Source organism: Equus quagga, chromosome 4 (assembly GCF_021613505.1).
Source record: "Equus quagga isolate Etosha38 chromosome 4, UCLA_HA_Equagga_1.0, whole genome shotgun sequence".
Taxonomy (NCBI): domain Eukaryota; kingdom Metazoa; phylum Chordata; class Mammalia; order Perissodactyla; family Equidae; genus Equus; species Equus quagga.
This window is the reverse complement of record NC_060270.1, coordinates 27,339,673-27,363,807: the sequence shown is the minus strand read 5'-3', so window position 1 is coordinate 27,363,807 and position 24,135 is coordinate 27,339,673. Positions and strand designations below refer to the sequence as shown.

Below are 24,135 nucleotides of genomic sequence, written 5' to 3'. Positions count from 1 at the left end.
GTAGTTCTGAGTTCTCACCTCCTGGTGTAGTTCTGGGTCTCACCTCCTGTGTAGTTCTGGGTCTCACCTCCTGTGTAGTTCTGAGTTCTCACCTCCTGGTGTAGTTCTGGGTCTCACCTCCTGGTGTAGTTCTGGGTTTCACCTCCTGGTGTAATTCTAGGTCTCACTTCTTGGTGTTGTTCTGTGTCTCACTTCCTGGTATCAAAGGCTTCCTGTCTTCCCAGGGAAAACCCTGCCCTCTTGGGGCGAGGCACTGCTCTCACAGGACTTTGAGCTGCTGTGCCGGGATGGCAGCCGGGCCGATGTCACTGAATGGAGGCGATGCCACTTGGCCCGGGTGCCTGCTCACGCCGTGGTGGTCCGGGCCGACGCAGATGGGGGCCTCATCTTCCGGCTGCTCAACGAAGGCCAGGTGAGTTCAGGGCACCCTGTACAGCTTCCTGGGCTGATGCTCGACCATCTTATCTCTCACTGGGGTGGGAGCTCAGGGCAAGAGCCATCCTAGGGCTGGGCCAGCCAGACCAGGAGGGACAGGACCCAGAGACCTTCCCCTGGGACAGCCCCAGCGGGGGATCCAGGCCTCTGTGGTGTCCAAACTCAGGCCAGGTCAGTGTGAAAGAGGGACCAACCGTGCTGCTGGGGGCTGGCCAGAAAGAGGAGACAAGGGGACTCAAGCACCCCTCAGAGAAAGCTCCTTATACTTGTGGTTCTTAAAACCAAAGCCAGAACATATGAACAAATAAACAAAATGACCAAACCAATAAATGTCAAAGTACATCATTAATTAAAGGTGGTGAATAATGTTTTGCTGAAACCGCTGCTTACAAGAGCAAGTTTCTGACTGCTGGGCACACCAGCTTTAGTTAGTTTTGCCCCATCCGTGCTGCCATGGCTCAGCCTCATTGCTTGTCCGCAGTACCATCCCACACCTGGGCCACGAGTCATGTGTTCAATTGGCTGAGTGTGACAAGATGGAATGCACTGGGGGAGCACAGAGGGAGGAGAGAGGCCGTGCCTCACCTTGTCCTCAGAGTAGGCGCCTGGCCTGGGGGCGCAGAAAGAAGGATGTCGTGGCTGAACAGGGAGGAAAGGATGCAGCCCCCCAGCAGCACCTCACCAGCCCCCACCCCTTGACACACAGCGTCTGTTCAGCCACGAGGGCAGCAGCTTCCAGATGTTCAGCTCTGAGGCCTATGGCCAGAAGAACCTGCTGTTCAAAGACGCCACCTCCGAGCTGGTGCCCATTGCCACACAGACCTACGAGGCATGGCTGGGCCGCGAGTACCTGCATGCCATGAAGGGTCTCCTCTGTGACCCCAACCGTAAGTCCACCTGTCTTTTCCCCTACCAGCTCCTGCCTAACCACAGGCATGGCAGGGCTTTCTGGAGAGGTGCCTGGGGGCGGACACTCACCCCAGAGGTGTGCCCCTCGGCCTCAATGGGAACCTGTCACTTCCATCTCCCTGCCTCCCTCTGGGGGTCTGGGGAGGAAACATCTCTGGAGTTGCATGGTCTGCTGTACCCTAGAAGCCCCGCCTGCTCCAGGGGCTGGGGTCCGGGCCCTCAAGGTCTGTCTTGGGAAGGGCCTCCTTAACCCTTCAGCAGAAGTCATCAGGTCCTGTGGTTCTCCCTCCTACTCCTCCCCGCCCTGTGGCCACCGCCCTGGCTCAGGTTTTGTCTCTCGCCTGGACCATTGCAGTAGTCTGCAAATGGGCTGCTTGCCTGCAGCCCCCACCCCATACATCCTCTGCCTACAGCCAGGGAAACAGCGTGCCACTGAGTTGGATCCACGACAGCCATGATCTGCTACAAACCTCCTCACAGCCCCACCAAAGAGCTACAGCTCTCCACTCTGTGTTGGAGGAAACGGGATCAGATGGTTAAATACTGGAACTTATCCCTTACAGCTAACAAGGGAAAGAGCCAGAATTTTCCTTGGGTCTGACTCCAAGCTCTTCCTACTGAGCAACCGGCCCCCACGGCCCCTGTCCCACAGGCCACGCTCGAGCCCGGCCCCTGAAGCAGGCGAGCGTGGCGGTGACCACATGCTCACACCTATTCAGGGCTGCCCCACTACCTGCGCTGGTGTGTGCTGTCCACTCCCGAGATCCAGAAGTGTGGCGACATGGCTGTGGCCTTCAGCCGGCAGAGGCTCAAGCCAGAGATCCAGTGTGTGTCGGCCGAGTCCCCCCAGCACTGCATGGAACGGATCCAGGTGGGGGCCATGCCTGGAGGGGCAGAGCGGTAGGGGTGGTGGTGACAGTGCGTGGGACAGTCCTTACTGTCCCTCCCCGATGGACGACCCAGCCTGTCCATCCCCCTGGTCTGGGGAGGAGAAGACAGTCTCCTGTGACAACCTCGCAGAGAAAGGGGAGGCGGAAGGACCTGCACGGACCAGCCATCCCCAAGTGGGGGACAGGGCAGAGGGGACTGTTTCCAGGGACTGCCCCTCGCTAAGCAGGTGGCCAGGAGCAGAAGGAGCAGGAGACCGGCCCAGCTTGGCGCTGGCCAACCTGTGGTCTTGGGCAAGCCTCTTCCCCTTTCTGAGTCTCAGTTTCCCCTTGTGCGCAATAGGAGTGGGCTTGATCATTGTTTGTTAAACAGCAACCGGCAGTCAGAAATGCATTTTATGGGGGCAGGCCCTGTGGCCGAGTGGTTAAGTTCACCCGCTCTGCTTCAGTGGCCCAGGGTTTCACCGGTTCAGATCCTGGGTGCGGACATGGCACCGCTTGTCAGGTCATGTTGAGGTGGCGTCCCACATGCCACGTCTAGAAGGACCCACAACTAAAAAACATACAACTATGTACCAGGGGGCTTTGGGAAGCAAAAGGAAAAAAATAGAAATGCATCTTACATCAATCACAGTCTAGTACACAAAAATTTTTCTTTTGGATACAAATATGTAAAAAAAAATAGCCCTTATGTAGAGAGATGTGAAACAAAGCAGCACTTTTCTTACTAAGTACAGCATACGCTGATAGTTGCCGTTGTGCTCTATCCTCTTTTTTAAAACATGTCACAGCCCATTAAATTGACTCGGGGTCCACTCACATGCCGGCCGCCTGCAGTCGGAAGCCCGGCCGTGGTCTCTATGCCCGTTCAGCTCTGTCCTGCTTTGCTTCTCCGACTGGAGACTGTGGCCAGGAATCGGAGGTGGCCCCAAGTCCCTGAGGTCAGGGACAAGGTCCTGTGGTGGTCACAGGGGTCCCAGAGGCCTCTGGGCTCCTGAACGCCTCCCCTCCTGGTTTTTAATAGCCAGTAGGTGGGGCCTGATGGTGAGGATCCCTTTTCAGAGTGGTCCCCAAGCACAGGCCAGGCCACGGCCGCTCAGGAGTGTCCCCCTGCCCTGGCCAGGCAGCCGCATTGACTTGAAAAGAGCAGAGAGGACAGGACTGACTCGGCCAGGACCATGATGGCAACAGGCCCGTAAGCACACGCTTCCTGTGTGCCGTGCACTGTGCTAAGCGCTCGCTGCCTCAGCCAGCCCTCACGACAACGCTGGGGGTGGGTGTGATGACTCAGATGTGGGAGCTGGGGCTGGGAGAGGCTGAGGAAGTAACTTGCCCAACGTCACCCAGCCCGAGGGTTGGGGAGCCCCTCTCCCCAGTGACCCATGGGAGGCCGTTTGGATCTTGTGTGGCGCTGAGGGAGGAGGACCCAGCTAAGATTAAGGAGGGGAGACTGAAGGGTAGGCGTCTTCTCGCTTCCTAATGCTGGGCAGGCCGTCCTGTGGAGGGCGGCGGGTCCCACTGCCCCAGAGCAGGGAGAGATGCAGGAGGGAGGGTTTGGCTCCTCCAGACACGAGCCTCTCTCCATCCGAGCTCACAGAGGGCCAAGGGGCTGCCCGGGGCCTGTGGGGAGAGGTGCGGACTTCGGCGGCTCCTCAGAACCCCAGCAGAGAGCTCCGAGATCCTCAGTTCTGACTTGTAAGGTTCTCAGAAATGGCATCCAGTGTACTCCTGCAGTATACCCATTTCCTACCCAGCCACAGTGACCCAGGCAAGGGAGCATCAGCCACGAAGGGCCCTGGGCCCAGGGTCTGAGTTCCTCCCTGACATCACAGTGGAGAGGAAAGGTCTGGGTGGGGGAAGAAAGGACCCCCAGAGATGCACCCTCAGGCTCAAAATATCAACGCCACTGCCTGTCATTGCACCATCGTACTTCATGCCTCTGGGCCTGGACCATGTGGGGCACCTTCCTGGGGTGCAGGTGTCCCCTCTCTCCCCTGGTTCTACCCCCTTCCCTCGGGGTTTGTCCCACGACTGTGGCTTGATTATCAGTTAACCTCTTTGCAGGTCCAAGGGGCTGAGTGTCCAGAGGCTTCAGAATGGACAAGTGGTGCTGGGGTGTGGGTGACCTAAGGGCTCCAGCAGGGTCCAAGGGAGGAGGGTCTCAGGGAGGAGGGTCCCAGGGAGGGAAGGGCCCGGGCCCCTCCTGCTGCCTCCTGAGGCAAGGCTTTATCCCTGAGCACTGGGGCCTCCTCCCACAGACCCTGAGACCAATGTCTTTTAAGACCTGGCTCATTCATCCATTCTCACATGCATTCAACAAATACGTCTTGCACTCATGCTGTGTGCCAGCCTTGGCCAGGTGCTGGGGATACAGCACAGTGCCCCAGGCCTCTGAGGGCTGGTGATCCGGGGGGAGATCCCGCACCAAGCATGAGGGCAGGGATGGTGCTAGGTTCTGCTCAGAAAACATTTGCTGAAAGAATGAAACAGACGCTCATGAAGGGGAGTGCTGGTGGTGGTTGGTTTTAGGGCTCTGGTCCTCCAGGCACCCCTCTTGCCTGCGCATCTTCACAAGGAGAGGAACGGGCAGATGGGGGAAAATGGGCTTCCCAGGGGAAGGGAGCCTCTGATGGCACTTCCATCAGATCCCAACATCCAGAGCCATCCTGGGCCACCCCAGCCCAGCCCAGCAGCTCTTTCTGTCCCCCTGCAGGCTGGGCAAATCGATGCTGTGACCCTGAGGGGTGAGGACATTTACATGGCGGGGAAGACATACGGCCTGGTGCCAGCAGCCGGGGAGCAGTACGCCTGTGAGTTGTGGGTGGGGGGTGGTTGATATTTTTATATATAGAAAAACTGTCCCCCGGGCTGTTTTCAAAAGCTCCAGCCCCGCTCCGTGCCTCTTCCCCTGGGCTGGTTGCTGTCTGCCACAGGTAAGCCCCTCCTGCCCCAGGCCCCAGTGTTCCCATGCCAGCAGTGCAAGTCCACCAGGCATTGGCGAACTTTCTGTAAAGAGTGTAAACGCTTTTGGCCTTGCAGGCCACGTACAGACTCTGCTGCACAGTCTATTTTTTTTTTTTTAACAACCCTTTAAATATATAAAAACATTGTTAGCTTGCAGCCCAGGCCATACAAAAACAGGCTGAGTAGTTTGCTGAGCCGTGGCCTTGAAGCCTCCTCGGCCTCTTCCAGCCTGACCCTGTGGCTCATGGGAGGTGGCCTAGGGACCCTCCCTCCTGTGGGCTCGTGCACACCCTCGGAGGGGCCCCGGCTGGGGCCTTGGTGCTCAGTCCTCTTAAGTGGTGACCTCAGGTCCCTTCCACTTGGTTGTGAAAACTCTCCCGGCTTAGGGAAAAGGCTTCTGCAGCCTCAGCTGAGCCTCTGCCTTGCTCCCAGGAGTGAGAAAAATACCACCTGGGTGCAAGGAAAGAAAGAAACCCCTCTGGGTGAGGACTGTTTGGGAAGCAAAGAGGACAGAACTCTGCATGGGCTGCTTCTCAGCGATGGGGGACAAGCAGGGGTCCCACTGCCAAACACCCACCCGGCCCAGGGCCTGGGCACACCCAAGCCTGTGCAGCCAGGTCCTGGAGGCTGGGGGGCCTCAGCTCTGGGGTGGAGAGCAACGGGAGGGAATGGGTTTGAGGGATGAAGGGTCCTCATGGGGATTTGCCCCTGGCTCTTGCCGGGCTGAGGCCAGAAAGCACAGATGCGGGCCCTCACTGGTGTCCATGTTCCCCCAGCGGAGGACAGGAGCAACTCATACTTCGTGGTGGCCGTGGTGAAGCGGAACAGCTCCTACGCCTTCACTGTGGACGAGCTGCGGGGCAAGCGCTCCTGCCACCCGGGCTTCGGCAGCCCCGCTGGCTGGGACATCCCCGTGGGCGCCCTCGTGCAGAGGGGCTTCATCCGGCCCAAGGACTGCGACGTCCTCTCAGGTACCACCCTCCGCGGGGACACAGACGTGCAAACTCTCCGTTGGGGTTGGCTGGGGTCAGGGGCCCGCTCTGAGGGTCGGGGGGTCCTCTCCCAGCAGAACCCCACAGAAGGCAGCCCCGGAGAGATTTCCTCTTCCTCCTGGACGAGCCCCTTGCTCCTGGGGAGTTGGGAAAATATTCCTGGCAGCACCCGTGACAGTCAGGGGTGTCTAGGGTTCTGTGGAGGGTGCCATGGTGCCCCTACCCACTTACTCACCAGAGTGGATCTAGCTCCAGTGGGCATGGGGAGTGGGGTGCGTGATGGGCTCTGGGCCTGGCTGTGTCACCGTCCAGTGTTGGGGCTGTCCCCATCCTCCAGCAGCCCCTGGGCATCTGGAGGACCTTGTTGGAAAGTGGCCAGCCATCTGTATAAGTGCTGAAGAAGACACGTTCACCAAGCACCCACCATATGCCATACGCGGGCCCTCCTTGTGTGTTAAATCGTGCACATTCATGGTGAAAGGAAGGCAGTGGGAAGCTGGCGAGATGCTGGAGCTGACTGTGCACACACCTCTGTCCTGCCTGGCACCTCAGGAAAAATAGCACGTTTTTTTTTCTAACCACCACACAAGCGCATAGAAGGTGTTAGGGCTGGCTGCTCCCACTCCCAGACAGCTGGGCAGGTGCTCTGACTGGAACAGAATCGCTTATGAGGTAGTGAGTTCCTCGTCCCTGAGGGAGTCCAAGGGAAGGGTGGGTGACCACTTGCCAGAGGTTGTCTCTGGGGTTCCTGTATCTACACAACCTCCGCATTCCCCCCATCCCTGCAATTCTCAAGGAGGAGACGTGCCACCCTGAGCTGGGTGGGCAGTGGGCAGATGGGTGCCCCTGAGCCATGGCCCAGGCAAGGCGGGCAGATCTGTGGGGGAGCGGCCCAGCCACCTCCTCCCTGGCCACCCTTTCTGCCGCCGGCGCCTCAGTACAGCCCTTCCCCTTCCGCCGCAGCGGTGAGCCAGTTCTTCAGCGCCAGCTGCGTGCCGGTGAACAACCCCAAAAGCTACCCGGCCTCGCTGTGCGCGCTCTGCGTGGGGGACGAGCGCGGCCGCAACAAGTGCGTGGGCAACAGCCAGGAGAGGTACTACGGCTACAGCGGCGCCTTCAGGTACCCTGGTGGGCCCGGCGGGTGGGCCTGGGGCCGGCACAGAGGCAGGGACCCTCCTGCCCACACTCACCATGGCCTCTGTGTGGCAGGTGCCTAGTTGAGGATGCTGGGGACGTCGCCTTCGTGAAGCACACGACCATCTTCGACAACACGAATGGTACACTGTGGGGGGCTGGGGCCAGAGCAGGGCCAGATTCTGGGGGCGCTGTTCCCCATCTCCGACATGATCCCGGCACTGGGCGTTGCTGGCATCCGGGGTCGACAGGTAGCGGGGAAAGACTGAGTCTAGAAGGGGCTGCCCCTTGGGGACCCTGGGGGCCCCACGGGCCTCAGGCTAAGAACAGACTTCAGGCCACGTGTCCAGGGTGCAGGACACGTGGCAGTCTTCACTGGCCTGGGATCTAACTCCTCATTCCATGGCAATGGTCGAAACTCAATCTCAATCAATTTGAAGAGACCCCTTCTGGGGTGTTTTATGTAGTCCTAAGCTATGGGGGTGGGGGTGGCAGGGCCTGTCCCCACAGGGTCATCGGTTCACATCAGCATCTGGTCTTTGGTCCTGACAGGTCACCTTGTGCAGGGAAATCACTGCACAGCCCCTAAGCCGGGGGAGGCAGGGCACATCCCTGTTCACATCACACGGGCAGTTCTTCTCTGGAGTCACCATCCTGGGCTCCACCTGGGAAAAAGAGCCTAGCAACTCTGTGCTCCAGGACCCCCTAAGCCCTCACCTGGGGTCCCAGCAGTGCCCAGGGCCCTTTAGTGGGCGTCCATTCCATCCCCCTCCTGCTCTCCCTGGCCAGGGAATCCGTCCGTTTCAAAGACTGCAGGCTGTCTTCCTCCGGCACCTATAGCTGGTACTTTCTGTATCCCCGGCCTACACCCAGGCTCTGACACCCCAAACGCAGGAGGCTCCGTCTTCTCCCCTCTGTGCTAACACATCTCTTCCCAGAAACTCAGTGCGGAAAGGCCTATTAGAGTGTGTGGCCCAAAGCAGAGGAGGGGATTGACAAAGGGAGAGCAAGACAGGCAGGGGTAAAACATCAGTTGGTGTTTCAGAGTTCAGACCTCACCCTGCCTGTGAAGGTCACCGAGGCTGTAGACCCGTTACGCCAACAGAGCTGGGAAGGGTTCCAGGCCTGTTACCACAACCCATCTCCCCTGCCAACCTCCCACCAACACTCAGGATCATCCCCCAGAAGGAGGGAGCTGTGTTCTCCCGCAGGAGCCCAGGAGCCCTGCCTGGTCCCAGCCCCATGCCCTCGGTGGTCCTGCAATGGGGCTGGGGAAGAGGGCAAGGCCCAGGAGGCCCTTCTGAGATTCATCTGCAGTGAGACATGCACCTCCCACAGCCACTCATTTCCCTTTATTTTTATCTCTACTCCTGGGTCCACCTGGAGTTCCTGCTGGAAATGGGAAGAGAGTGGATACTAAGTGAATACATGAAAACAGAAAAATAATGCGGCTCCCAAGGGCTGTGTTTCTCAGGAAGCCCTTGGACCAACTACCTGCTTCAGAACCACTGGGTTGCTGGTTTAAAATGCAGATTCCTGGGCCCCACTCGCACCTACCAAAGGAGATTCTTTGCAAGCAGGGGCCTTTGAAACTGCCTCTTACAGATCAACACGTGCTGTTATACCCCCTCCAGTCTGAGAACTTCACCCGTTAGGAGAGGAGGTCAACCACCACCTTCAGGAGCCCGTCCCACCCCCAGGCCCAAGACCTGTAACACACAGATGGTGTTCTCTGCCTGGGAGTGATTAAGAGCCTCAGTTTCTTCACCTGTAAAATGGGGTTGATCCGTGGGTTACTTTCGTGAGGACTGAGCACGTAGTAGGTGCCCCCTATTCCCTGCTAATGGGAGCTTCTGCCAGCGTTATTAGCCCGGCTGGGTTCTCTCCCTGGTAATAGAGCAGAGCATTGGAAAATGGAGGGGCTGGGGAGCTGGCCAGATCTCACCACCTCTCCCCAGTCAAGAATTCGGGGATCCAGGAGAGCAGCCTCTATTCCTCCCTTCCTCTCCCTCTGCTCTGTCCTCTCAGGCCACAATTCTGAGCCCTGGGCTGCTGAGCTCAGGTCTGAGGACTATGAGCTCCTGTGTCCCAACGGGGCCCGGGCCGAGGTGTCCCAGTTTGCCGCCTGCAACCTGGCACAGATACCATCCCATGCCGTCATGGTCCGGCCAGACACCAACATTTTCACCGTGTACGGACTACTGGACAAGGCCCAGGTGAGCCAGGGCAGGGCTGCATCACTGGGGGGCGGGCGACAGAGGTGAGCCAAGCCCCCCCACCCAGAGATGCCTCAGTCTACCTGCAGCAGACCTCAGGAGACTCTGAGGAAGCCTGGGGGAAAATTCTGTGATTTTCCCTTAGTAAGGACATCCCTCCAACCACTATCCCCTCTGTGTCCTGCATTGTTAACTTTCCCTTCTCAGCTGGACCATTCTCGCCAGCCTACAAACCTGCTATTCTCTCTATCATCTTTTAAAAACAAATGAACCCTTTCTTAGTATCGCACCGTCTGGTAGCCATAATCCCACTCTCATTTATAGCAAAACTCCTTCAAACAGTCGTCTCTACTCTGGAGTCACCAATTCCTCTCCTTCTGGTCTCTCTTAAGGTTGGTGACTACTCTAGACTGGCCCCCACCAGGGCTCTGAAACTTCCCTGGTCAAGGTCACAGTGACCCTTGTTGCTAACTCCAGTGGCTGTTTCTCAGTCCGCATCTACCTGACCTCTCAGCAGCCCTGGCCTCGGCTCTCTCCTCCTGGAAACACTGTCCTCTTTGGGCCCACACCTGCCTGGCTCTCCTACCTCTCTGGCCACTCCTTCCAGCCTCCTTTGCTGGTTCCTCCTCATTTCCCCAGTCTGTAACGGCTGGAGTTACAGGGTTACCGCTGGGTTACCCCAGGGTTCCATCCTAACCCCTCTTGTCAGTCTGCACCTACACTCCACTGGTCTCATCCAGTCCTGTGTCATTAACTACCACCTATGCACTGATGGCTACTCAGTTTACATCTTCAGCCCTGCTTCCATCCATGCTTCAGTCTCCAACTTGCATCTCTAACAACTGGCCACTTTACATATTGACTGGTATGTCTTTTTTTTTTTTCCTGAGGAAGATTGGCCCTGAGCTAACATCTGTTGTCAATCTTCCTCTTTTTGCTGAGGAAGATTCGCCCTGAGATAACATTGTGCCAATCTTCCTCTATTTTGTATGTGGGTTGCCACCACAGCAGGGCTGCTGATGAGTGGTGTAGGTCTGCACCCAGGAACTGAACCCAGGTTGCCGAAGCAGAGTGCACTGAACTTAACCTCGAGGCCACAGGGTGGGCCTCTGGCCTGGAATTTCTGACAGGCATCTCAAACTGAATGAAGCCAAAGCTGGACTCCTCTTCTTCCTTCAGTCTTCCCTACTTCTGTGAATAGCAACTTCAGCCTTTCTATTTCCTCAGGAGTCATCTCTGACTCCTGTCTTCCTCTCATGTGCTACATCCAATCTATCAGCAAATCCTGTTGGCCATGTTTTCAAAAGACGTCTAGAATTTGAACCCAGTCTGTCTGACAAGAGAGCCCCTGGTTCCTAATCCTCTCCCCTGCCCCCCACAGCCCTACTGATTTAGGCTGAAATTGCCCCCCTCCACCTGTAAGCACCACAGAGTTGCAGAGCCAGTCAGCTCTCCAGGCCGGTTCCTAAACTTTGGTATGCCCTATGCTTTCAGCTCCCCCATGGAGTCCCTCCGACTCAGGAGTTGTTTACTCTGGGTTCCTGGGCTTCCCTGGGAAGTTCCTAAACCTTCAGAGGTGACATGAGGGAAGAACCCTGTGTGGATGTGTCCTTTTCTGGAGAGAAGGCTGATAGCTTTCGTCAGATCCTCGTGAGGATTGTGAGTCCCCCAGAAGGACTGATAGCCACTTTACTCCTTCTCTTCCTCTGGATCAGTATTTAAAGCCTGACACAGGCATTTGTCCACGTTCCCCTCATGTCCTTTATTTGTGTCTGTATTTATAATTTCTTGTACCACTTCTGCTCTTTTTACTGGATCTTTCAGGGCTGTGGCCAAACACACTCGGTCTGAGGATTCCCAGCAGGGAAGAGAGTGGCTCCTGCCAGGATCTCTAGGGCGCTAGGAGGGTGGGCTGGTGACGGATATTCAACTCACCTATTGCTTTCTTAGGACCGGTGACACAATGTTAGGACCGGTGACACAATGAAAGGCCCTCTCTTTGCAACCATTTTGGTTTGTGGGAAAGCACACCCATAAGTCAGAGAGAGTAAGCATTGTAGCAAAGGTTGAGAAATGCTGAGCAGGCCTAGCAAAGCACACAGTGCTCTCATCCGCATCCTCTCTCCTTTCTGGGTCTGTCTTCCTGTAAATCTCACGCTTCCGTTCTATATCCAAGAACTGGTTTGGTGTGAGGTTTCTGAGTGACTTTCTTAGGATGGTGGCTATCGTCATATCTTACCCCAAATCCCCCTTGATGACCGAGGTCCATGAGTTGTCAAGCTTACGATTTCAAATCAGAGTCTTGGCACCCTGAAATTCTCGCTCTTCAGTCCACCGTATGTAAAGCAATTAATAGCAAGCGGCACCTGGCGACCATTTGTGAGCCGGGATGAAAAGCAGGTCCGCTGTGGTGCTTTCAGGACCTGTTTGGAGATGACCACAATAAGAATGGGTTCAAAATGTTCGACTCCTCCAACTACCACGGCCAAGACCTGCTTTTCAAGGATGCCACAATCCGGGCGGTGCCTGTCGGGGAGAAGACCACGTACCTCGACTGGCTGGGCCAGGACTACGTGGCGGCTCTGGAAGGGATGCTCTCTCAGCAGTGCTCAAATGCAGGTAGGGCACGTGAGAAAGCCCTGGACAGGCGGGTCCACACCCCCAGAGGAAGAGCGGGCACATTCCCCGGGCATCATTCTGAGCCTTTCACCCAAAAACCTGGAGTGAACTGAAGAGCGGGCGCTCTGGGTCGTTACAAGCCATCAAGGTGAAGCGTCCCGGGAGGGTCTGAGTGGGAAGGCTGCAGACAATTATAGCGGAAACACTGGCTGTGTGAGCCAGACAGACCTGAATAATGCATATAAATGCCGCAAGTAATCGTCCAGAGAGGATTGAGGCAACTACATGAATATACATGTAGTGTAATTTTGAAAGGAATGAATATGTAAAGAAACCAGGGAAAGACAAATTGTAAAAGGGTAGAAAGAGGGAGCCGAGAGTGAGTTAGGGAGGCAAAAATGCACTCCATCAGGTCCTGCACTGAGTGCCACCGGCCACCATCCGGCTCTCGGCTCTCCCTCGGTGCTGTGGTGTTTGGAGCCTTAACTACCTGTGTTTAATCCCTCAGCGGTCCCTGCCTCGGGGGGCTCCCTGCTCCTGCTGCTGCTCCTGCTGTCCCTCAGCACCGGCCTCCTCCGGCCCTCCCTCTGAAGCCGCTCTGGGCAAGCCTCACCCTCCCTTGGAATGGAAACCTATTCAGAAAGCCCTATAAATAAGGCCGTTCTCCTCGGTAAATGGTAAATCCGGTTATCACTGCTCAGAGGGGAATATGTGATGGGAGAGGAGCTGTGAGAAACCACAGAGCTCCTTGGAGCTGCCTTCCAACCCTGAAGCTGCCGTGATTGCTTCAAAGTGGAATAAAGACGAATGTTAAAGAAAAGTCTCCAGTTGGATGCGAGCAGGTCTCTCCTGCTGGAACCCAGCCTCTGCCTCCCAGGCACCACCTGTCCCTCTGTTACCTGAGGCGGTGTGCTGGCCAGCCTCCCAGTCGCGCCCCACCCACAGGCTGGCACGGCCCGCTTCCCTGCAAATCTGCAGGCTCCCACCACATGGATCCTCACCAGGCTTGACTTTGGAAAAGACCGTTACCAAGGAAACCGGCTGCGCCCGGGCTTCCCACACGGACCTCTCTGCTAGAGTTCGCCCTGCCAAGCCACCCAGGGGGGCCTGGTGAGATGACAGGGCCTGCCGGCCCCTCCCTGGCTGGTTCCCACTTCCCCCTCTGAAGAATAGACACTGCACCCAGCACCTCCCATTGGCCCCCGCTCCGTCTGTCCTCTAGGCTCCACGTTCCAGACTCCCTCCTCAGGACACTGTCTCTGCCACCAAGGCGTCATCAGACGAGGCTACAACCAGGCCCTCCAAGGAGGCCTCCAAGGAGGCGAAGCTGCTGGACACATAGCCCTTTTTCCTTGTCTCCTGTGGCTTGGCATGGCCCAGACCCTTGGAGACCTGATTATGCTGGGCTGGGGATGGCAGGGAACCCAAGGCTGGACCATACACATGAAACCCTCAAGGGGGCCTCAGACAAAGGAAACACTGCTCAGCAAGCATTTTTACTAGGTCGGGGGCTTGATGCGGGGTTGGGGGTCTAAAATCCTGCCTGAACCCCTGTCTGCTGTAAGGAGGCCACAGAACTAGACATTCTCTGTGTGCCCTGCCTTGTGGGGGGTTCGGCCGTGCCAGGCTCTGTCCTGGGGTTGAGCCCCATCAGCAGGAGCCCCCACTCGTGAGTTCCCTCCTCTTGGGCTCCATCTCAGATCCTCCCCTTCTCCTACCCCAGGGTGAGGCCCACCGCCTCAGCTCCGCCTCGACATGCAGCAGCAGCACCTGCCTCCAGACTGAGGGGCTCAGCCTCCGGATTTCCCAGGAGCTCCAGGCCCTGGAGCAGGAGGTGGCCCGGGCCTCTGAGGCAGCAGGAGGCCCTCTGAAGAGCTGGGAGGGGCGCGATGCCGTTCTCTGCGTCAGAGGAGCCACAGGCCTGGCTTAGGGACTGAGGGAGCTCCCTGCACTGACTGGGCCCTCAGGCCACTCGCTCCAGAGGAAGGGTCCCTCCCTCCCATGGCTGCAGGTCAGCGGAAAGTGCCTGGAGAAGGTCTTCTCTCTCCCCCATTATTGCCAGGGTTGTCTGAGGAGCCAGAAAAAGTTTCCAGAACTGCCAGCTCTTCCTCTAAATTTTGCTCCCTGAAAAAAAGTAAAAAAGAAAGGGAAGAAATGGGAGCAAGCCACCCTCGGCAGCAGCCTGGGAGCCGCGTGGGCCTGGAGCTATTTGCATCTCAGTCTGCGGGGGCCTCGGGGACACTGATGACAGGCCGGTGCTCGGTGCTTCGCCCCCACCTGTGGGCGTTGGGACGAATCCCTTCCATCTCTCAGCAGCGAAGGAGACCCCTGGCAGCGTGCTGGCTGCAGTCACACCGTCCTGAAGAGTCCTGGTCACCATGCTGGGGCAAGCCCCCAGCCCACTGTGGGGCCGGAAGGAGCCGGCCTCTGCTACCAGAAATGATTCTTTCTCTGACCTGATGATTGTTTGATTTTCTTTTTTAAGGGAGATTTGTGCAGTGAGAAGTGTATTTCTGGGTGACCCTGAGCCAGTGTGCTGCCCAAGGTGTGACACCTGCACTGTGAGCCTACTGAAGGTGTGACCTGCGTGAATGCTGTGTGACATTTGATTGTCAAGTGACAGCAGGGGGCCACCGCTGTCTTAGTGCTAATAAAAGATGTCGGTTTGTTTTTAAATAAAGCCAAACAACCCTGCGTCTTCTGAGGCTTGGATTCTGAGAGAAACTTTCTGCAGCTGATTGGTTTTTTCTCTTCAGGTGGTCAGAGGCCTCCATGCCCCAGGCCATTCCCCCGCCCACCCAGATGGCAGAGTCCACTCAGAGCCCTGTTCCCTGAGAGCAAGAGTCAGGGACAGTCTGGGCCTCCAGCCAGTGAGGCCCCCAACTCCCCTTTCCAGCCTGGACTGGTTGTCTGGCCCCTGCAGGGCGTCGGCCGTGCCATCACGTCCCAGCTGCCTCCATCCCTTTGGCCTCTTGGGTGTCCATTCCTCTGAGGACCGGGTACAGAGGAGGATGCAAACTTCTCCACTGCCCCCTGCCCTGTGTCTCCAAAATAAGCCACCCCCACATGTTTTTTTTGGCAAGTTGGCTGCTAACTCAACAGAGGAAGTAAGGGGAGGGTCAGATCTCAGACAGCTCTCACAGCGGGCGCTCTCTGGCGGTACTGAAGTGTGATGGACTGCGCTGCTCCAGGTCAGAGTCCTGCTCTCGCTCGGGAGTGGAAGTTCTCCATGCTCCCGTCTCCCAGGGCACCTGCCCTTCACTCTGCCCCCAGGCCACCCTCCCTCCCTCCCTCACTGCGGCCATCTCACAGAGCTGGTCTCGCCACTGCACACAGGCCATCAATCACATCAACCACGCAGCCAGTCTGTGAGCCAAGCAGCCCCCCAAACTTGTTTAGGTGACATTTGTTTTAGATATTTGGCATTCGTTGAGCAAGTATTAATTGATACCTACTGTTAGTACCCCTAGACCTGGGCAAGAGGGACCCTCGTCCTGTGTTGGGTTTAGAACAGTGCTTTTCAAACCTCGATGTGCACATGAATCCTCTGGAGATCTTGTCAGAACGCCGATTCCGATTCGGTGGGTCTGGAGCGAGGCTGAGCATCTGCTGTTCTAACCAGCTCCCAGGGGGTGCCCGTGCTGCTGGTCCAGGGACCACATTTTGAGAAGCAAGCCCTCAGAGGCCTCTACTGGAGCCCTCCTCTGCCCACACCCCACCCACAGCCGGAAGAGTCCTGGGGAAAAGGGATGTGTTCACCCAGAGCCCACACCCACTCTTTTAGAACATGTTCCAGATACCCAGGATCCTGGAATTCTTATCCTAAACAGTCCTGAGCCGGCTTCCAGGGTTGGACAGCCCTCTTCAGGTCCTGCTTCCCAAGTGTGGTCGGAGGTGGCTGTTTGCAGGAGGTGTAGGAGGAGCTTGATGAACAGCCTTCAGGGTCCCTCAAAGTATGGGATGGAGCCTGGATGGGAGGAGAAGGGGGTGCTATGAAGTGGGAACCTGTTCTCTCTGCACCTCATTTTCCAGTCTGCCAAGTCTTCATAAAGGCTTATTTGTCAAAGCAGGAGGACAGGACACATTTTAAGTTTTTGAGCTTGATTTGTAATTTAAATTTGCGGCCACATGGTAGGTGGGCTTCCATTGGTACTCTTGTCCTGGGCCCCACAAATGGTTGTGTTGAGCCAGCTGTGTGCACAGCTGTCCAGCTATGACAATCTTCTTCTCAGGGCTCTGGAAGGCACAAAGAAGTAAGTTTAAGGCCCACTGCCCCTGCCCTTGGTCTCATTTGGAGAGGCCACTGAGCTGGTGTGATGGAAGCAGGGACAGAGAGAGGTGAGCGACACCCCAAAAAGGTCATGCAGGTCATCCTGGCCTACACAGCACATCCCAGACCAGGCATCATCCCCAGCTTCAGACTCTTCCCCAGGGCTTTCTTTACATGAGGATAGATTCCTTAGAACCACATTCTTATAAAAGATTCATGCAATAGATATAAATGCTACAATTTTTTTTAAAAGGTATCTTAATTTGGTAAAAAAACTAGATCCCTCGCCTGGGATTCAGGAAACTTGAATTCTAGTTTCACTTTTGCTATTCACCTCGGGCAAATACTTTTTCCCATTCCAGTCTCAATCCCAAAGCTATGAAGTGGAAACTTGGATGGTCCTCAATGGTTTTTAGCTCCAACAGTTATTCTTAGACTCAGAAATCTCAGTCTTCGTGGGGTTATTGCTGGTCTGTGCTGAGCGCAGAGCGGCCAGCTCTTGTGTTGTTGCTGCCTTTCCCAGCTGCCTTTGGGTTGGCACTCACAGCCTAGAAGGTCTTTCACAGCCTGCGAGTCATTATACATCAGTGGTTCTCCAACTTGAGCATGCACCAGAATCACCTGGAGGGCTGGTTAAAACACACAGGGCTGGGCCCCACTCCCAGATTACCGATTCCACAGGGCTGGGGTCGGGGTGGGGGGGGGGGAAGCGGCCTGAGAATTTGCATTTCTGGCAAATTCCCAAGTGATGCTGATGCTGCTGATCAGGCCGCCTCACTTTGAAGACCACTGTTAAAGACAGTGGGAGCTCCCACTCCATGAGAACATGACAGGTGCCTGCCCCAGCAGGGCCAAGGGCTCAGGTGGGAAGGGTGAGTGGTTAGGAGGTCTCTCATGGAGAAAGCTGGGCCCAGCCTGGAAGAAGGGGCAGGCCTGTGACCACAGCCTCCGTGCTCTCCATGGGGAGAGGTGGGATGTGCAGGACGATGCTGAAGCACCAGCCCAGGTGTCTCAGCAAGGCAGCTGAGGGTCTGGGGCGGCTCCTGCCCGGCACATGGCGGTCTCCTCCCTCTAGTCCTGTGCCCCTACATGCCCCACTGCTCGTTTCAGAGTAGGGTTTTCAGGAAGGAGAGAGCTCAAAGATTAGCATGAGGACAATGTGCAGTCAGAATACCCCTCTTCCTCCTCCTAGCTTCTGATGTCTCCAGAAAGCTCCAACTTGGCAGCAAATCCACTTTATATTGTCTACTGTAGCCAACCTTTGGGACAGTGGGGGACAAAGAGAAGGGCCTGACGGCTTGCTGGGCAGGGCATTCTTAGCCAAAATCCCAAACCAGACTCTGCCTGTGGCCATCCAATATCCTTCTCCCTTTCTGCCCTTCAAGCAGACCCCACTTTGGTTCAGGATGGCAATGTGCCCAGCTAAAAACAGTCACTATGGGGCACCAGGCAACCCAGTCCTGGCCAATGACACCTACATGCAAGTCATGGGGTATAGATTTTTGGAAGGCGTTTTAGAAGGAACACGTTGGGCTGGCACAGCCCTGCACCCTTCAGATGCCCAGAAAGCAGAGGTGACAGCGGGAAAGAGGAGCAGCCATCTTGCTACGTGAGGCAACGAACACACGGGAAAGGACCTGGTGAGCAGAGCAGAGCAAAAGATGGAAGCACCGGGGTTGAGCTTCCGCTGTGCCCAGGCCTGGACTGTTATAGTCTGATGCCCTGACAGCTAACCTGGTTTTCTATTGTTTCGGCTGAAAGTATTCCTAACTGATTCAAGTGGTAACAGTGGAAAGAGCACGAGATGGGCCCTTAGGACTCATCCTGGCTTTGTAACAGGCTGTGTGACTCAGGGAAAGTCATGGCTCCTCTCTGAGCCCGTTTCTTCATCTGTGGGGACGAACCAGCAGATCTCCTTCTGTGGCTCCGAATCAAGAACCAAGCTGGTCCCAACCAAAAGTTCCAGGGCTGGGAATAAGCAGGGGTTTCAGCAATGGGGCAGGAAGTCACCTTGGGCATGTGTGACGTCCTGGGGTTGGAGTCTTAACAGTGTTGAACCGAAGGGAGATCCTGAAGCACACAATTAGAGATGTCAGCAATCCATTTGTCTTCAGTCCCTTTGTCATAAACCTTTGAACATCCCCAAAGGGGTTCACATTTGTCCCTGGAAGAATCCTCGGGTAGCTCTGCAACCTGTGTCCCGGACCACAGCCCAAGTAGTTAGGCGAATGGCCAGTTAGAGGTCTCACTGCTCCTGGGAAGGACAGAGCCTGGCGCCACCTCAGGAGAGAGGCCTGAGACGCTTCTGATTGGTGTCAGCTGGGTCACGAGTCACCCTCTGTGATGTGTGGACTGGATTAGGCCTGGATCACATGTTAGACCCCTGGTTCTGGGCATGCAGAGCCATCCGCCCTAGAAGTACAAGGTTTGAGACTGGGGAAGAAGGGAAAATCAGGGTACTATGATTAAAGATTGGGAAATGGATACAGGCTGCCCAAAACCACACAGTCCTCCACCCGAGCTGGGCCCCAGCCCTGTCCTGGGACGGAGTCCTTAAGGCACCTGCGGTTCTGTGAGCTCTCTGAGGAGGCGCAAGGCTGGGGCACTGCTATCTCAGCAGGAGGAAGAATGCACCAAAAGCACTTTTCAAAAGCCACCTCCTGGGTGGAGGCACTAACTGGTGACTGTGACAGCTGATTTCGAGATCAGGCTGGTGGGAGTCAGCTCAGAAACACTCACCTCCATGGAGACGACCTGGGAGCCTCAGTAAAGAAGGTCACTGGCCAGATCCCACCACTAAGACTCTGGAACTCCCCTGTCCGCTCCCTCCTTCCCTTCCCACCACGCTTGGAAGGCCTCCTCCAACCCCAAGCCCAGCTCTTGATGGAATCACTGTCCCCCAGTAAGCCAACCTGTGACTTCGGAACGCCCCACAGGGGCGGAGAGGAAACCTTGCCTTTGAAAATGGTGAAAGAGTCAGGTTCACCTAGGTCTCTTCCCTTGGCAAAAAGCCACAGCTATGCTGGGGGAAGAGGCAGATGAAAGTTACCCTCACTTTGTTTTATAAAAAATAGGCCTTGCCTGGCTAGGATATAGACTAAAGTCTGATAATGAGTGACTACCCCCGGACAACACCCAAGTCTCCTGCCTTCCCCTCCCCCAAGGGCGTGAGAATTGTCTGTCACCCTCTGGTTATCTGACTGTTGGTAGGTTCCCCCGTACCAGCCGTGAGCCTGTAACTTCTGTGGTTCCACATACCCAGCCCGAGCACAGAGCCCGGCTTCTGAATAAAGAATGAATAAATGAGTGAGTCCATGAAGCTCCAAGTCCAGGCTTCCATCCCCGCAGGGATTCCCTCTGGCCCACCAGCAGGCTTTGGCCCGAGTTTCTTTAGCCTCTGCCTGGCCCACTGGCCTCCCGGAAGGCAAAGCCAAGCCCCTCGCCCAGCTGCAGGCCATCCACAAGCCCCACCAGCCCCCGGCAAGACTGATTCATGGGGCTGAGTCGTCTCTTTGGATTTGAACTTAGAAATTTCACAGCTCGAGGTAGGCAAGGGCTTGTCCCCACCCCTCACCCACAACTGCTGCATCCCTGAGCGTGTGTCTCTGCTGACCGGCCACGGCAGTACTCAGGATGGAGGCCACTGGCCTCTCAGGAAGAGCCCCTGGAAAACAAGAATCTGCGACTGGAATGAGGCAGCAGGGTAAGCGCCACTGCTGTGGGAAGTTTGCTTTAAGATCAGCCTGCTAAAACGTGCCCTGAGACAGGAGGTGGACAGGTGGCCAAGACAGAGGTGTAATAATGTTCCCCCTAGAGTTTTTGTGATAGTCAAATCCTGGAGACGATCTAAATGCCCAGCAGTATTGGGTTGGATAAATGAAAGATGATGTGTTTTCATCTGCAGTGGAATAATGGACGGTCTGCAGCCATTAAATGCAGTCTAGAGCTATATTTACTCATGGGGAAAGATTTCCATGCCATATTGTTGAGTAAAAAGAGCAGGTTATGAAACAGTATATGATCCTATTATATCATAAAATCACACACATACACACACGCACACGCACACAGAGCTGTCTGGAAATCTGTTCGCCAAACTGTTAACAGTAACTATCTCCAGTTGGTGGAATTTAAGGGTAATTTTTACTTTGTTCTTTAAACTCTATATTTTGAATCTTAAAGAATTCTAAATAACTCATCATTTTCATTTTGGAATGAATAAATAAAAAAGCAAACAAAAAGTAAAATAAAACTTCCACTGTCCTGACCACAGTCCTGATGTCTCACGTCCTCTTGTCTCTTGCCAAGAAATTGAGTGGCCTCCACGAGCAGGCTGAGCAGGGCTGCGGAAGGAACCATGCTTGGAGCTGCTCAGTCCTGGATGTGGATGTGGCTCTACCATGAGCTGTGGGACCTTCGAGAAGCCACTTAACCCTTCAGAGCCGCCATTTCTTTCCAGAGTGTCTGCCCCATGTGCTGGTTGGGGGGTGTGAATAAGAGGTAGATCAAGTGCCCACATGGTCTTCTGGAAGGGATGGAGTGAGGCCCTCGCCAGCCCAGGCCAATCCAGGAGCTCAAACTCAAGGCCCCACAGACCAGAAGCCAGTGCCTGTGGTTCTGTCCACTCCAACTTCTGCAACTGCCTGTGATCTTGAGCCCATGACTTCCTGCCAGGCTGTGGGTAGACATGAGAAGAAGCAAGGGAAACCTATGAGGCCAAGGTCTTCCTAAAGGAAGGGACAAAAATCCAAGCTCAGTGAGGTCAGCTACAGGTGTCTAGCATCAGAACCCAGTGGCCAGGGAGCGCTGGGGAGAGGAAGGGAAGGGGGCCTGAGCCCAGGATCAAACAGGCTGCTTCAGGCAGTTGGGGACACCGAAAATCCCCTTCAGGCCCCTCCACTCCTCACCCCTCCCTTATTCACACTCTTGGCTCCAGGGTGCTCCCATCCCACTCAAACCCAGTCACTAGTTCACGGGCTCATGTAGGATGCTAGAGCTAGAAGGGACCTCAGTGAACCCGCCCATCCAGTTGGTTCATCCCACCCATCTTTCAGGAAACCAAGGCCCACAGGGGACAGGACTTTCGGCTGATGGGGACTTAGCTGTAGGCTCAAACTCAGTCTGGTTCCCAGCTCTGGGGTAACAGGACACAGTACGCAGTGCACATCCACCAGTGCATTCCCTTCCGCCAGTCTCCCAACCCAGGTCACGACCTGGGAAAGTTTTAACAATTGGGCCACAACTGTGTGCCTGAGTCCTCATTGCCAGCTGGCCTCCGGGTGATCCGGCACCAAATCCTGTTTTGGAGTCTGTTTCTAGGACCTTTCCTGGCATGACCATCATAGGTTGGGTCCCGCAGAAAACACCCTCTGAGACACAGATTCGTGTGCAAACTTATGGGAAGTGCTCTCAGGAACAGTGCCTGCAAGGGGGGAAGGAATCATGGGGCAGAGAGAGGAGCTGAAATGCAATTCGGTAGCAAGGGAGACCCCGATTGATCCCACAGGGAACTCTGCTGTCCCTTCAGGGATATCCCGCCTGAGGCACGAGGGCCTGGCCTTTATACCCCTACCTCAACCTACTGGCAGATACGTTTGGGGGTGGGGGGAGGGCATGTGTGACCTTGAGCCGGGTGGCTCTCTTCAGCTGAGAGCAAATCCCAGAGAGAATTCCAGCTGGGACCCATCAACTGCCAACCTCCCAGCAGGACGGTAATGAGAGCCTCAGTCCTGAAGAGGGCTCTCCCCGCAGCGGACCACGGCGTCCACAACAGAGAGGGGAAGCAACTTGCCTGAGATCACACAGTCAGTAAGTGATGGAGCTGAATTCCAATCCAGATGGCCAAAGCCCACATCTTAGTCCCAATAATCGTACGACTGTCTAATATGTAAAGGGTGTGCTTACTGTGCTGGGCAAGGTACTAGACACTATCTGTAAATGATGTCATTTACCTCTCAAAACAACCCTCAGAAGTAGATATTAATATTATAGCCACATTTTACAGACGAAGAACCGGAGGTTTGAAAATGATAAGTAACTTGCCAAGGTCACTCAGCTAATAACCCAGGCAGTTTGACCCCAGAGCCACCCCATGATAAAGTCATACAGACAAATTGGACCCTTGTCTAGTACCTTACGGATAACGTGCCTTTTTTAAATGTCTTTTGGAGTAAGAGGCGAGCGTGGTGAACGCTGACCTCTGCCAGCTGCCCACTGGTCCGCAGACTGATTCCACCGAGGAGGCCGAGCCCGCCCGGGTCTGCGCTGCCCTGCACGCTCCCTGCTCTAAGCCCTCAGAACGCCCTGTGCTCAGGGAGCAAGCCCAGCTGGAGGAGTCCAAGGCCGCACCCCTGCTCACAGCCCAAGTCTGCGCAGAGCAGCCGGTGCCAGCACCAACCAGGCAGCCTGGGCTTCCGCCCCACGATATCTGCAGAGCTCTCGTCCCTAGGACTCGGGGAGCCTGGGTTTACAGAGCTGTAAGCAGTGGCTCAGCCCTATTATCTCCATTGTCTTGCTCCACCAGGTCTCTTTGAGAGGGCTGCTGGTGAAAAATGATTGCACTACACATTGCAAAACACTGGTGCCGGTTGTGTTCTGCAGCGTCACCAGCCCCAACAGAAGTTGACCTTTGACAGCCAGCCACCCCACATTCCTCGGATATAGTGTGTTGTCTCCCTCTGGGAAGGGTGGGGCGCCCTCCATCAGTGGCAGTCTGTCCTGGGAACCCAGATCCTCATGCCCCAAAGCGGGCAGCTGCATGGGGAAGGCCGACATAGAGCAACAGACCTGAGGTCCCCTTGCCATGCTCTCGCCAGGCTCTTTTCTGTCCCACTCAATGAAGGATCTCCATCTGGGAAGGGCCTGCCTCCCCCACCAGCTCTCTAAAGGCAGAGACTGAGCCTGCCCTCTGCCCACTGCGTTGCCTGGAACATAGCTGGGACCCAATAAGGTGTTAGCCGAATGAGTGAATGCATGAATGAATGAATGAGATAAGATGTTAGTTTTGCATTCTGAAAGTTGGACTGCTCCTGGGGGAGTTCCAGGAGTGCTGAGTGGCCTGGTCCTCCCTGGCAACTCCCAGACTGTGTTGCTGAGGGAGAAAGGGTTACTGTTGGCGTCAGGGCTGGCCAGTGTCTATCTGGTCCCGAGGCTGACCCTTCCCAACATATGCATTCGCTAGGATGCCGTAACAAAGTGCCACAGCCTGGGGGCTTAAACAGCAGAACTGTGTCCCCCAGTGCTGGAGGCTGGAAGTCGGCAGAGCTGGTTGCTGAGCTTGTAGATCAACCCAGTCTCCGCTGTATCTTCACATGGCCTTCTCCACGTGTGCGTGTCTCTGTGACCAATCTCCCCTTTTTTAAGGACACCAGTCATGCTGGATCAGGGCCCACCCCAATGACCTCATCTTAACTAATTCCGTCTGCAGCAACCCTGTGTCCAAACCAGGTCCCATTCTGAGGCACTGGTTGGGGGGGCGGTTAGGACTTGAACGTACGAATTTGGGGGACGCAGTTCAGCCCCTAGCAATTTGCTCTTGTTCCTTTGGTCAGGGTTGGGCATAGAACACCTCACAGTCTCCCTGCCTCACCCCTGCTGATGCTAACCTACGGAGATGGATGATGTTTGGGTGAGATGCTGACACAGAGAGATGGGACCATCTGGGCTGCACCCCCCTAGCCCACGACGTGCCCTGACCCTCCACTCGCCTC

General features: G+C 55.8%; 1 protein-coding gene across 1 annotated transcript in view; it reads left to right on the top strand.

The window, feature by feature from the left end:
* MELTF (melanotransferrin) overlaps window positions 1–14,850 on the top strand; it is a 27,481-nt gene extending 12,631 nt beyond the window's left edge. Inside the window, exons 7-16 of the mRNA XM_046659021.1 lie at window positions 225–412; window positions 1,142–1,322; window positions 2,064–2,215; window positions 4,945–5,041; window positions 5,972–6,166; window positions 7,151–7,307; window positions 7,397–7,464; window positions 9,350–9,537; window positions 11,958–12,156; window positions 12,665–14,850. Of these exons, the coding sequence (XP_046514977.1) occupies window positions 225–412; window positions 1,142–1,322; window positions 2,064–2,215; window positions 4,945–5,041; window positions 5,972–6,166; window positions 7,151–7,307; window positions 7,397–7,464; window positions 9,350–9,537; window positions 11,958–12,156; window positions 12,665–12,747 (1,508 nt within the window). The 3' untranslated portion in view covers window positions 12,748–14,850. The remainder of the gene's footprint in view (window positions 1–224; window positions 413–1,141; window positions 1,323–2,063; window positions 2,216–4,944; window positions 5,042–5,971; window positions 6,167–7,150; window positions 7,308–7,396; window positions 7,465–9,349; window positions 9,538–11,957; window positions 12,157–12,664) is intronic.
* Window positions 14,851–24,135: the final 9,285 nt, after the last annotated feature.